The 13,846-nt window shown below is 35.6% G+C and overlaps 1 protein-coding gene across 5 annotated transcripts in view; it reads left to right on the top strand.

The window, feature by feature from the left end:
- LOC121416067 (ubiquitin-associated protein 2-like) overlaps positions 1 to 10,647 on the top strand; it is a 35,969-nt gene extending 25,322 nt beyond the window's left edge. For 2 of the 5 annotated variants that reach the window (XM_041609512.1, XM_041609513.1), the window contains exons 18-25: positions 160 to 248; positions 688 to 747; positions 1,157 to 1,331; positions 1,693 to 1,868; positions 2,491 to 2,590; positions 3,882 to 3,971; positions 6,262 to 6,273; positions 7,273 to 10,647. In XM_041609512.1, the coding sequence (XP_041465446.1) occupies positions 160 to 248; positions 688 to 747; positions 1,157 to 1,331; positions 1,693 to 1,868; positions 2,491 to 2,590; positions 3,882 to 3,971; positions 6,262 to 6,273; positions 7,273 to 7,637 (1,067 nt within the window). In that variant the 3' untranslated portion in view covers positions 7,638 to 10,647. The remainder of the gene's footprint in view (positions 1 to 159; positions 249 to 687; positions 748 to 1,156; positions 1,332 to 1,692; positions 1,869 to 2,490; positions 2,591 to 3,881; positions 3,972 to 6,261; positions 6,274 to 7,272) is intronic. The other 3 variants (XM_041609515.1, XM_041609514.1, XM_041609516.1) reach the window with 3 other exon arrangements.
- Positions 10,648 to 13,846: the final 3,199 nt, after the last annotated feature.

Here is a 13,846-nt window from a genome sequence, read left to right as displayed (position 1 = left end):
TAAAAAAGGAATTATTTAATGTAATTGCCCACGTTCTTCCTCGGTTAATCCAATTCATATTTTTTAATTTAGAAAATATTTTTATTGGCTGAACCAAATCTCTCCCTTCTTTCTTTGATTTTTCAACAAATAAATGATTTTTGTTTGTTTTGTTCTCAGCCAAACTGCCACCCAACTTGCCACCAGGGATGCCCTTTATGTACCATCCAAACCTCATTGGTGCAGGATTTCCACTTGTCAATCCAATTGTAAGTTTTACCTCTCATTTTGATATTGTTCCAGAATATTTAGTAATGTCTGAAAAAAATCCTCACAGAAAAATTCCAGTTAAGTTAGTAACAAATTGCACAATGAATTCAAAGAGGATCCAAGTTAATTTTATATTTTTAAAGCATATGTGAGAATTCACTTAGTTAATTAATATAACTTGTTTGTTTCTATCAAGAAGAAAAAAGTACCAAATCCCAAACTAAACATCTGTGCTTAAAAGACATGTACATTAAATTTGTAGAATTTTTTTTTTACCCTTTCAAATGATACCAAATGTCTTTAAAATATTATTCAACAGAATGTCCTGGACATTCCCTTCTTTCATTTGATATTATTATGTGGTAAACGCAGAATGAAACCCTTGCAAAATCTGCACGCTTACAAATTACAAATTTTCATATTTCTTTGCCCATGCAGCCAGCACATCAACCTTACATGTATGAAGATTTCCAAATGCAAATAGGAAGATTACCTATGGTGAGTCATCAGAATATGATCCATTACTTCAAATCTTTTTATTTGCTTATGTCGCTTGGCTGAAATGATGTTTGATGACTAATACTTTCGTTCTTCAGAATATATTCTGGTGATATCTTTCTAAGTCTCTGATCAGCCCAGCACACACTCAGACATTACACCATCCTCTCTGAATTGTAATGTAGTGATATGAAATTTTAACTTGATGAATTCATAATTGCAATATTGGTAATTGATTTTCATTTTCATTCGATATTTTTGTTGTAATGTGTAGCTCAACTTTTCTGTCTACATTCCCCTACATCCCCCTCTCAGAATTGTGCAAGCAAAATTAATTGAATAAGGTTGTTTAGGTTTATAAATCATTTGAAAACTTAGATGTTCAAGTCGATCTGTCTCATTCTCTCAGCCATTCCAGCAGCTGGCTACAACGACACTGAACACAGGTCGAGATACAAACTCATTAGGGAACACACCATATTCTGTCACAGAGGCAAGTAAGTTTCCAAGAAATGATGCAGCTTCACCGGTAGCTACATCTCTCTCAACGCAACAACATCAACCAACAGCAGGTTCAGCGTTAGGTAAATATAAATATTATCTTGTAGTGACTTGTATCCATGGCTCAAAGGATAAAACTCTCCTTACTCAAAATTGAGCATTTCCATGTTTCTAATGGTTTTAATTGATTCATCAAATAAATAGAAATAATTTAGCAGTTAAATTCATCAAGTTTTGAAAAGGACAGACAAGAAAAGAGTTATAAGTGTTATGCATGGGCCAGGGCTCACAAATGGGGAATTGATTTCTGTTGGCCAGAAGTATGCAAATCCTCAGAGAAAAACTTTGAGCATATATATTACACAATCCAACGATTCCAAGTTATTCCAAAATCAGTGTCTTAATTCAGTTATTCTTATATTTTATTTCTTTTGATATGATTAGCTGCAGGACAAGGGGCACATCATCAGACACAAACGCAACAGCAGGCGCCTTTCTTAAACACGACGCTACCCCCTGGTTATCCAGGCTACAGCACTCTACCTTACTACGCAGCGGGACCAGCAGGACTTATGCCACCTGGTCTTCAGTATCCTGCAGTCTTCCCTGCTGTCAGTAGTGTAAGTTAGCTTCTTCATACCCCATATTTATTTTTGTTTAATGTATATTTGACTATGATAGGAGCCAAATCGAACAACGATGTAGGATACTGACATGTAGTCTGGGTGATTCCTTAATTTGGCTCATGTCACACTATGTTCGTTATGAAAAACTCAATAGCATCTTGTACATGTAAACTCATCATCATGATATACATGTATAATGGTTATGATAGATACATTTTTAAGGAAATCTTTATGGTATAGATAGGTGGATGTATGTAAGAATGTTAGATATCTGCATTGGATGTGGATGAATTGGTATTGATAGTATTTCCAGGAATGGTTATGTTCAAATTCCTTACCTTGCAGTTCAGTAAGCAAAGCTGTTTAAGGAGGAAGACTAATGCCAGGTTGACATTTGCACACATTGTGTTGCCTGCATTCCCCCTTAAGGCACAATTGGCGCAAACTAAGCAGGAACCACAATGTGTGCAAGTGTCAACCGAGCTAAAAAGTGAGAAATACATCACCTAGATTTGAAGTCTTTGTCTCATCATTCACCAATGTGGAGACACTTTCATGTCTTTGTGAAGTGAGTTTGACTGCATCATTATTCATAATTCTGCTTGTATACACGCAGGTGCAACCAACAAACCGAGCTCAAACAGCAACGACACCACATTCTGCCTTCCAGCAGAGCGGTTACACACAACCAGCATCACATAATGCTTATGGTACAGGTAAGGTTAACTCCATGCAGCATTGGTTGTATGCTACCCTATAATGGTGAAAGGAAACAAGAATGACGTTAGTTACACTGTCAGTACAATGGCAACCACAGGCACATTTTGTCAGGATTAATCTTGTTGATGTCACTCAGGACAAGGAATGTTGTTGATTTCATTACATTATACATCACTTTTGATATTGTACCCCATCGATGTTTCATAAAGCAGTTTGTAAGTTATGTACAACTTAATACACACCACTGGTTCATATGCTGAATGAGATACAAACCCCCCCCCCCCCCCCTGTTTAAACACAATGTGAATTTCATTTAACTGTAGTCAAATGTTGACATTTTTGAACTTTACATCTAGATGCCTGTTAGCAACAAAATATTATTTTACAAACAACAGATTATCATGTTTAGCTGACTGGAGTCAAACTTATTAAGAATCTCCTTTAGCACTCAAGAACATGTTACCAGACTTGCAAATTTTAGTGTAACTTAGGATGGGCTTTATGTTACCACCCAGTTGTTGTACTAACTCTCATCTAATAATGATTCACTTATTGGATCTCTCATTGGTTCTCATTCTTTAATTGGCTGAAATGATGATGACTTATAATACTTTCGTTCTTCAGAACTCATTGTGGTGACTTGTTTAGGTCTCTGATCGGCCAACATATTTGACTATAAGGGTTGAACATGTTACTTTAGTGTATTGAATTGTTATCATAATTATGGTTCCTATTCATTTATTCTGGGGTTCTCTGGGGCTGTATGGCATTAAGGAAAAGGATGATATATTTTGCCCCATTTGTTTCTATTAAAAGTGATATACTTTTTGTCATTTGCAAACCTGGTTCAAGCATCAGTCCACATCTCTATCAGACTCTAAGGGAAAGGTTTCAAGAGGGATATACTTAGTCTAAACATGATGTTCACACATGAGTAGCAAATATGGCAACTTTCTCTGGAAGAGGCTAGGTTATATGTTTTGTTTGGTCTTAAGTCGGGTCAACTGTTATACTAACATTCTATCATCCCTAACTATTTTTTTTTAATTATGGGTAAATAAAAATAAATTAAAATGTACTTAAAAAGGGTATCCATCACATTTGACTACCCAATGTAACAACACTAATTCAAACATGTTTTAATTTAGTTAAACCAAAATGTATCATTAGTGGAAGTTATTGTTTACATGGTCAGTCCCAATCATAGACATTAGTGTTGCTATGATACTGAATGTCACCATCATCTCTAACTCCGGTGTGTGATTATGGTGTGGTTACTCCTACCAGGTTATGATGAACTAACCCAAACACCTGACTTCAGTAAGGGAGGGTACAACAGTGTTTCACAATCACAGTCTAAAGGCTCAGGGGTTACAGGTAACATTCATTACGTGATCATCACCCCCATTCATACCAAGCAATTTTTTTCTGTTGAACATTCATAATCATCTTTACGTATTGGCCAGAGAACAGGGAAAATGATGTCTCTTTCCTTCAATTTTGAGAATTGTTTTGAGAACGCTTCTCCATATCCTCAATAGCTCTCCTTTTCTAACAAAAAGCTCAACATTATCACCAGGTTTCAGTTACACAAAGTTTTTTTAATTTTATGATTGCACTATTTATCATGTGCGATCAGTCGAAAGAGAATTCAGTCGGAATAGATGAAGACTTCTTGGACACGGTATGCAATGAGTACCATTTAAGCAATGATTTACTCTCTGGAAGAACAGTTCATATTCTTCCCACCAAAAGTGCATGGGTCCACAGATAGAAAACAGATACAAAATAGATACAAAATTTTGGAGGGGGAGAATTGTAAATCATTTCTTTGCCGATGGTTATGAAATGGTTGGATGTGAATTAATTGCCTAGTATGAATGGGTCCTCACATTGGTGTGTTGTTATTTTTTTAATTATTTTTTTTTTCAATGCACTTTAATGTTCTGTATCATATCCAGCATTAAGGGCTTGAATGATAATGTATTGAATATAATCTTTATGTACTTAATAAGTATCATGTAACACGTGGGCCCTGTCTTACAAAGAGTTGCGATTGATATGATCATTTGTAACTCTATGGAAATCCATCTGTGTCATAATTTTTTCTTAATGAAATTTGCACAATGTCCTTTGTAAACAAAGAGAAGCACAGTGAGTTTTCAAGAAATCAATGAATGCATGAATGTACATCATAGCTAGAAAATATTTTGAACAAACATGAATTATACATATTGACGTTGCTGGCCGTCCATAGTTACGATTGATCGGATCAATCATAACTCTTTGTAAGTCGGGGCCCTGTTTTACAAGAAAATTTGTGCAACAGCCAGTCTTAGTATCAACTCTTATGAGAGACAAAAATCTCATGCCAGGTTCTTTTGGGTTCTTTTTAACAGAGGTACATACTCAGTTTTTTGTTTACATGAATAAGTGTGCTGCTATATACACACTGCTACAGAGATCACTTTTACTAGAATTTGTATTCGATCATTGATTGTGCAACTTGTCATTGCAAGCACGCTTCATGAAACGATGCCATTGTACAAAGAGAAAGAATGCTGTAATCTGTTAAACCATGTATAGGCTGGCAGTTGCAGAACTTTATGAAAGGATTAGTTGTGTATGATAGTTACGGTAATACTTGATGTGATAAATCGTTAGCTGAATGGTAGATGATTTATGGTAGCTTTCAGTATAAAGAGCATGATAAGCATGAAATTTGCATCATAAATTGTTTGCATTTTAGAAATTCTAACTAAATAGCATAACCACAGCATGGCAATACAGCTGTTCATTTTTAAATAATGATGGTATAGCATATGTTAACAAAATTAAAGATGAATTTCATTAGAACTGTTTACATTTAAATAAATATTTTATAATATTATTCACCATGATTGCTTGAATTTTGCTTTAATTACACAAACATTTCTGTATACAGAGCTAACAGGACATTCTGAAATTACCATTAACAGAAATTAACATTTGGCTTAGTTGTAGAGAAGTTGTCTAATCATTGCAAGAAGTATTATTGGCAGACATATGGCTATATTAGTCATTGCAACTATTTTGTAATGCTTAGAGATTGCTTCAAGTCGATACTAGTTACTGCATTTACAATCATGCCTTACAATAGAACTAGATATTTTTGGTCACTCACATTAGATTTTACCCCTTATGATTATAACCATGTGTGTCAACTAAATCTGTCTTTTGGTCTTTTTTACCCACATTCTCCCAACATCTTTCACTTCTTTTTTTCACCCCCTTTCCTTTTTTTTCCCTGTTTTATTTTTTCTTCATTTAATTGATTTGTTCATCTGTTTTTCCCTACACCTTTATTTTATTATGATTAATTATTACACCTCACTGTTCTCCTAACATGACTTTTTATATTCCCATTTTCATCCATCTCCCATTCCCCCTTTTTTTTTCATGGTTATGAATAACTGAAATAAATTTAATTTGTCCTTCATCTACTCATTCACTTTCTTCTCTTTTTTTTCTTTCTCTCTCTCTCCCTTTGTCTTGTTATGACTTGCTGTGACCCCAACTCCTCGTTCTCTCACCCTTCTTCCTTTCTTCTCACCTATTACCTGGTAATGCCTTGCTGCATCTGGTTTGCATCTATCTCTCATCTGGTGTGATGTGTTCAAACTAACAGGCAGAGTAACAGGTATAACCACATTATTAGCTTATATTCTAGTTTTCATACAGCCATTAGTAGTGTAGAAAATATGCTTTACATATCTAGGGTCTACAAAATGGCCAATGAGTGCAAATTTGATTTGTCTTTTTTTTTCAGACCAGCATTCAAAACACTAGCAAAACTTCACATTTTTTGAATTGAAGTGTCATGTATGGCATTGTTCCATTTGACAGACATAGATGTGCTTTTGATGGAACAGTCATTCTCCGAAAATGATGAAAAGCAAACTCAAAGTGGAGTGCCCATTAAGACAAACACATTTCAATGAAGGACTCAAGATTATTAATTGGATACAATTTTGATTTGTCATCAATTTGAATCCTTTCCTGCATGTAGTAGTTGATTTTGTGACTTAATGGCCTTGTGTAGTGGAGGTCATATACATCTATGTTCTTAGATTTAGCACCATTGAATATTGCATTCAACCTTCAATTAGTTTATTCAACATAGATTTCACATGTACAAGAAGTGCATGCCCAAAATATTAATGTGATGGTGTTTGTCTCTTTCATTATTAAAATGTAGTTTCATAATTTATAATTATTTATTATCTGAATATTTAGATTCTAAAATTGCCAAATGTGTTACTATAATTCAGATTTGAAAATTATCAAGTTGGTCGTAAAACATTTTTCAGTGAAAGTATGTAATTTTTCGCATATTTTATACTCTTGATTTTGTTTTAATTACTTTCAAAATTACAGATTTTAGAATACTACAAGCAGAGAAAGGCAGTCTTTTTTATGATAAAATTGTGTACTAAATTGGTGAAATCAATTTGCTGCTATGTATGAATATAATGTAGAGGAATATCAGTAAAGGGGATAATGCCCTCTTCCTCCAACATAGGCATCAAGCAACCATGGTTAGGTTAGATTCTGTGCCATTGCAATATGTTGTAATATAGAATTATTGCTAGTCATAGAAAATGCTGCTAAATCTTTAATTCCCTTTTGATTGTGACAGCTTCAGTGAGCTCAGCATCGACAGGCCCAGCTGACCTGGCCGGTTCATCGTATTCCAGTAAGTCACACACCCAGCCGTTTGACAACAAGGGAGGCTTTCATACGGGAACCCCACCCCCGTTCAACTACCCCCTGACGGCAGTAACACAAGCAGGTGCATTGAACCCAGCAGCAGCAGCCGGTGCAGCCCAACAGGCCCATTACCCCCCATTCGTACCCATCCTACCGCACCACTCCGCCATGTTGGCTCATCAGCTACCGGGTGACACCCAGGGTGCAGGATCAACTGGACGATCGCAGGGTGGGGCTTCACAGAGCTCCAAGACCAGCAAACCATCATATGGTACCAACTACTGGCCCAACTAAGATCCCAACTGACCACTTTCACCACCAACCTGCATCTGATTTATGAAAAAAAAAGGGAAGATGACACAGTAATACTGTTCTTTTATCATTCATAATCACTCACATTGATTTGTATGGTGTTCCTTATCAATCTTCAATTTTGGGTTTGCTTTCACAAATTGCTATTGATTCATCTAAATCTATTTTCGACATACCTTTATATTTTGTGTGATACGCAGAATACAGTGTGTGCAGGTGCAGTGGTGCATAAGCTATCCTCATTGATCTCTTGTTATGAAATTTACAACCTTAATTTTAGAATGTGCTCTACATTTAATGCAATTAATTTTAGTTCAAAATCCATGTTTATACTATGTTATAACTTAAAAAAATTGTAGTGTGTGTCTTTATGGAGCTTTGTGTCATGAAATAGATTGGAAATCTGATGTAGAGTATGTATTAGCTTTCTCTATTCATCCTTGTAATATCTACCAAAGAATTAGTCACTAACTTTCTGCAATATTTCCATTAACATAGAACATGTCACAGGTTTCTATAAAGAATTGTATGTTCCAGCTTATCACAGGTGGAGAATTGTTAATCATTCTTGCTTGTGTTTAGTCTGTGAGAGTTGATAATTTCATTATTTTGCATAAAATGCAATGCTAACTAGCCACACAAAACTCTTATTATTGATGACCTTCATACACCTTAATTACGGTGAAAAAACTATGAAGAAAAATGTGCTGCATTAGAATAGAGTTAAAACAAAGTATAATTTGAATGTGAATTAAACCAAATTTTTTGCTGCTTTGTCCATCAATATTCCTGAAAACCCATATAAAACCTCAAACCAGAGAGATCAGTATGTCCTTTGAGAATCTAATTCAGTATGCAACAATAAAAGAAAGAAAAAAAAAAGATTGAATGTCAGTTATTTTTAATTTCTGTTTCATGCCAGTTTTCAATTGATGCTCTTAAACCATTGAGATAGGCAGATTTGAACCATCAGTAAGAGTATATTTTTGCATGATTAAATCCCTTCTTCGTAGCATGTTCTTGGGAACAGGTATGACTCTTTCATTCCTATTCAATCTTGCTATGTGATCATAACCTCAGCTTGTCATGTGTGAATGCATAAATTTCTGCCTATAATGATTCATATTGATTCATTAACATACTATGTATGTTAAAACAGATTGCTCCTTTTCTCTTTGTTTTCCCATGGTGATACTTTAGCAGATGTCGTATTTCCTGTGTACAATGGATTTTGCATTAAGGTAAATAATATATGAAACAAAGTTTTTTTATTAAGATTTAGACCCTATTCATATGTGCATATTAATGGTTTTTAAAAAGCCAACAATAAACGCTATCGTTTTGGTTGATGCATTTTCTGAATTCTCCAAGATATCATTTTTCTGTTTGTTAGTAAACTGATATTTGGTATTTGTTTGAATTCCATCATCCTTTTACAGAAAACAGCCTGCTCTATTGATGACTTGTGCTACATAGAGGTTATCTTCCATTATTCACATTGTGCTATTTTGATATCAGTTTGTTTATGGTTCCTAATGGAGACATGGGGGTGATGATTCACAAATATTTTAGTATGACAAACAGTCGTGCTTAGGTGCCAGTGCGTAAATGTACATGTTATCAACTGAGAATTTAAGTGTGATTTTTAGTCAGACTTAAATCTTTGGGAATCGGCCCACTAGTGTCTGTCTGAAAGGTTAATTACTTTAGAAGCAAGCATGTGTCACATGGTTGCCAAATTATCTATCAGTTCAAATCCCAGCACAAGAGAAACATTTTCTGTTAATTTGAAAGATAGAGACCAAAGCCAATACTGTGAGAAAAAACTGTCTTGATTTAGTAAATCATCACAAAAGCTAGAAGTGGTTGCAATCTCTATGAATCTGGGCTCAAAATGCAAGATTTGGGTTTCAATGAAGAGTTGATTCTTACACATGATCATTCATCCAACCTTTTGTTTGTAGGGCCAATAAGGATATTATATAGATGATTTCTGTGCTGTAAATTCTTTTTTCATACAAATATTTATAGATTAATCCTTATTTAGAGGCCTTAAGATAATTTATCACATTTTCTGTTTGATCAAAATAAAAACCATGAAATGGGGAAAGTGTATTGAAGATTTTTGTATTACCCACAGGAGGAATTTCTCACATTCTGGTCAAGTTCCTGTGCATTTTCTCCTTTTGAAGATACAATAGAGTGATGCATCGTTGTGATTGATATTCTGTCTCGTCGCTGCTTTATTTGACCATTTATTGCTTCCTTATTATTATTGTGTGGACATTGTCATTTGGTGCAAAGCATTTGTAGTATGGGTTGGGGGGGGTAGATAAAAAAGAAAGCCGCCTTTAAAAACCAAGTTAAAAAGGAGGTTGGCCAAGCATTGAATGAGTATGGGTACATATAGTAGGACATCAAATATTCTATTGAGATGCAGACTGCATATTTAACATAGTCTGTGTTTGGTGTCTTAGAGCATTATTTATAAACTGATCTGTGTAAGCATTGTATCAGGAGGCTTTATTTTTACTCATGTAAGCATATTAGGGATATTTGTACATGTTATCAGAGGCCTGTAGAAACAAGTATCTTCATTTTTCCTCCTCTGGTGTAATTTGTGAAGTGGGTTTGATTGTGTATAGCATCTAGAATTATAAAGTCTATGTTGTGTATGAGAAAGGGGGTAATCTCCACAAAGCTTGCCTTTTTGGACATAGCTGAGTAGATATTTCCCTTTTTTTATTATTACTATTATTTTTTATTATGAAGAAACATTTCTACTCTCCAGTTGGCAAGTTGTACATTGAAACTTTGACAGAGTGTAATATTATACTTGATTGATGGTAAATACCTAGTTGTTATAGTGTGTAGCAATGTAAACACAGAAGATGTTTCTATTTTGCGTTCAGGTGTTTTTTCTGATATGTAATAATGCCCTGTAAATGAGATTTAAAAAGTCTTGGCTGTAAAGAAAACAAAAAGAAGTTAATTACACCGAGTCCTGTTCTTGTTCTTTCACAAGTATATTTATTTGTCAAATATCATAAGTAGGGGTTTAAGGGATGTGTTGATAGTCAATTTACGATTATAAAACATATACCAAGAATTATCGAGAGAGAGAGAAATCTTTGTGGTTTGCATAGATATTGTTAGAGAGAGAAAGGAAGAGGACAGGAGGTGGAAAGTGTGAAGAAATAGAACATGTAGGTGTAGATCAGCAAAAAGAAAATCACTTGGGCTTCACATTTGACCTTATATTACTACTGTATAAAGCTGATAACTGCAAACATTAATTTTTTTGGGAGGGGGCATTATCAACATTAAGGTAATAGTCGTAGATCACAACCACAAAAAATAGAAATGAATGGGGATGTCAGTTTTGAAAACATGAAAAAAGTGTCCCAAAAGGGATAGGAAAAGAATTGATATTACACACAATTTCAGTATGCATGTTTGAATCAATGTAAAATAATCATATCATGCACTCTACCGCCTCGGATTAGAGGTGCCTCTAGAACCACAGCGTGATATAAATTTTTGCATTTTTATGACCATATTTCTGCAGAACATGATAGAAACCTCCACACACCAAATACACGTATGACACAAATTGGTGGTTCATGGTGCCCGCAATATGGTCAAATTCATATTGGATTAGGTTTGAGGATGAGTTCATTATGCACTGCTGAGATATGGTATAAAAAATACGCAGAACATTTTTTTTCTTTTGTGACAGAACTGTTACAATAATTGGTACAATATCTTCTCTATTCCCCTCTGTGACATTATAGCAGAGGGTCCCAGTGACAAGCTTCAGAAGGCCTAATAAAAACACATTGTCAAAACATTTTCAATAGATTACTGACCTCCTGTCCCCTCTTCAGCAACTCAGAAGAGGGGGCAAATATGCTTCTGAATAGTGCATATACTGTAGTAAGAGAATAGAAATGAAGAACAGAATTCAAGAAATGGTTTCACAGTACGTGTATTCTTGGGTATCTGTTGGTCCTGAATTGAATTGAATTCAAGAAATGGTTTAACGGTACAACGTGTATTCTTTCTTGGGCATCTGTTGGTCCTGAATTGAATTGAATTGAAGAAATGGTTTAACGGTACGTGTATTCTTTCTTGGGTATCTGTTGGTCCTGAAAAGGATCACCCAAACTTGACGTTTGACAAATGATCTTGACGTCTTCAGGATAGCCATGAAAGAATACATGGTGTACCACGTAACCACTCTTTGCTATGGAAACATTTAAGTTACAGAATTAAAGATGAGAGATTGGACCTTTCATCCACATAACTTTACAGAAGAAAATTAAAAACACAAATGAGACAGATTTTGCTTTAACTCATATTCTCTTTTTATACTTGACAAATGCATACTAAGATACAAATTGCAATGTAAGATATTTATGTTGCACAAATAAAACCAACTCAAGGTGACACAGACGACTAAAACCTACAAAAAAAATTGACTGAAAAAGATGTTTATTTTCATGATGCTTGTAGATTCTGATATATTTTTTCCACCAATTCTATTTTTTTCTGGGGGGGGGGAATATTTCAAATTTTTAAGCCCAGCACACACTATGCGATGCGATTGCACCAAGATCCGGTTGAAACAAGTTGCCAATCCCATACAAGTGCAGCTGCATCACAGGCCGGTGCACACATTGCAATAGCTCTGCAGTGAGCTGCATCTCGTGGCACCTATTTTTTTGTGCGTATGTTGTCTGCCCTTCAGCAGCGCAGCAAATTGCCCATAACGTCATTGTCTGGGACAAATCTGGGCTCCGTAACACAAAGGTTGCAACGGATTGCAAATATGAAAGAGCCTCACTGATTGGTCCCTGGTCAGTATTTTAAACCAAATGTGCATGTAACAATGATATTGATTGGTCAGTTCATTTAGCGATTGATCGCTAATATTTGTGTTATGGAGCCCTGATTGGCTGAAATTAGAAAATCACAGAAAGATTTGACATGTCAAATGTCGTGATTTGATCTGTGATCCTACTACAACAAAGCAGATAGCAGTTACAGCACGATGTAGGTTGGGTGCGCACGGAGGCGGACCATGAACAGGAGACGAAGCATTGGAAGGGCACAGCATTGTTCACAATACAGTACCCCTCCCATCATTGTCTCCTCCAGGTCAGTCCGCCACTGGGCGCGCACTCTGATTATGTCGTAATCGGATCTTGGAGCAATCGCAGTGCATAGTGTGCACTGGCTTACAGGGGAGATTTCCTTTTAATCTTGAACCACATGGAGCCATCCAATCAAACTAAGCATTAAGTAATCTGATGCAGAGGTGTAAAAGGAGTGTCCATGATGCAACAAAAGGAAATATTGTTTGAAAACACTACACATCACTAGAGTAACAAGAACCTGTATCTCAAATGTTCAATGGAAATTGCGTTGCATTGAAGGGCAGGCTAACACACAAATTTTCGCTCTTCCCATTTAGAGGACCAAAGTTGTCGCTCAGTCAGGCAGTTGCTGATGTGGTTTATGGCACACCATGTGGAGTGTTATAGAAACAGTGGATAGAAGAAGTGGAAAGTCGAGAAAGTGAAGATTCCTGAAGACGGACAGTCAACCTGTCCAAAACGTCAAGTCTCTACTACTCATCACCTCTACTCGCCGACTCAAACCAGCATCTCCTCATCAGCTCTACTACTCAAGCTGTTCTCACTCAACATTCCTTCTGGTTTACAGTCCTTTTCAGGACTACTTTTAAGAAAGAATACTCTACTCTCAAATCCCCACTTTCTTGCCTATCCACTTCTTCTCTTCTTCTATCCACTGTTTCTATAACACTCCACATGGTGTACCGTAAACCACTTCAGCAATTGTACATGCCACCATTTAAACCTTCAAACAACATCTCAGTCAGGCAGTACATGGTTATTACATTTTAACAGAAGGTTCAGTTATAGACCTTGTTAAAGTAATATGATATTCAAAACTTTTCTTGCTTTTATTTCTATGCTTTGAATATTGAATTCCTAACAAGCAATTTAAAGAGACATCAAACTGTTTACATTCCAGGTGCATCATTTTGTGCTATTGAAGCTACCTTACTTATACCTTCCTCTGTTCCCAACTCATTCCAATCTGTTGCTTTGTTCATTAGCAACTATCTAAACATAGCGTAAAATACAATTTGGTTTTCAGTTTGC

This window comes from Lytechinus variegatus, chromosome 5, assembly GCF_018143015.1.
Source record: "Lytechinus variegatus isolate NC3 chromosome 5, Lvar_3.0, whole genome shotgun sequence".
In the NCBI taxonomy this organism is placed as follows: Eukaryota; Metazoa; Echinodermata; class Echinoidea; order Temnopleuroida; family Toxopneustidae; genus Lytechinus; species Lytechinus variegatus.
The sequence above is the reverse complement of the archived record's forward strand: the minus strand, read 5'-3'. Positions and strand labels throughout refer to the sequence as shown.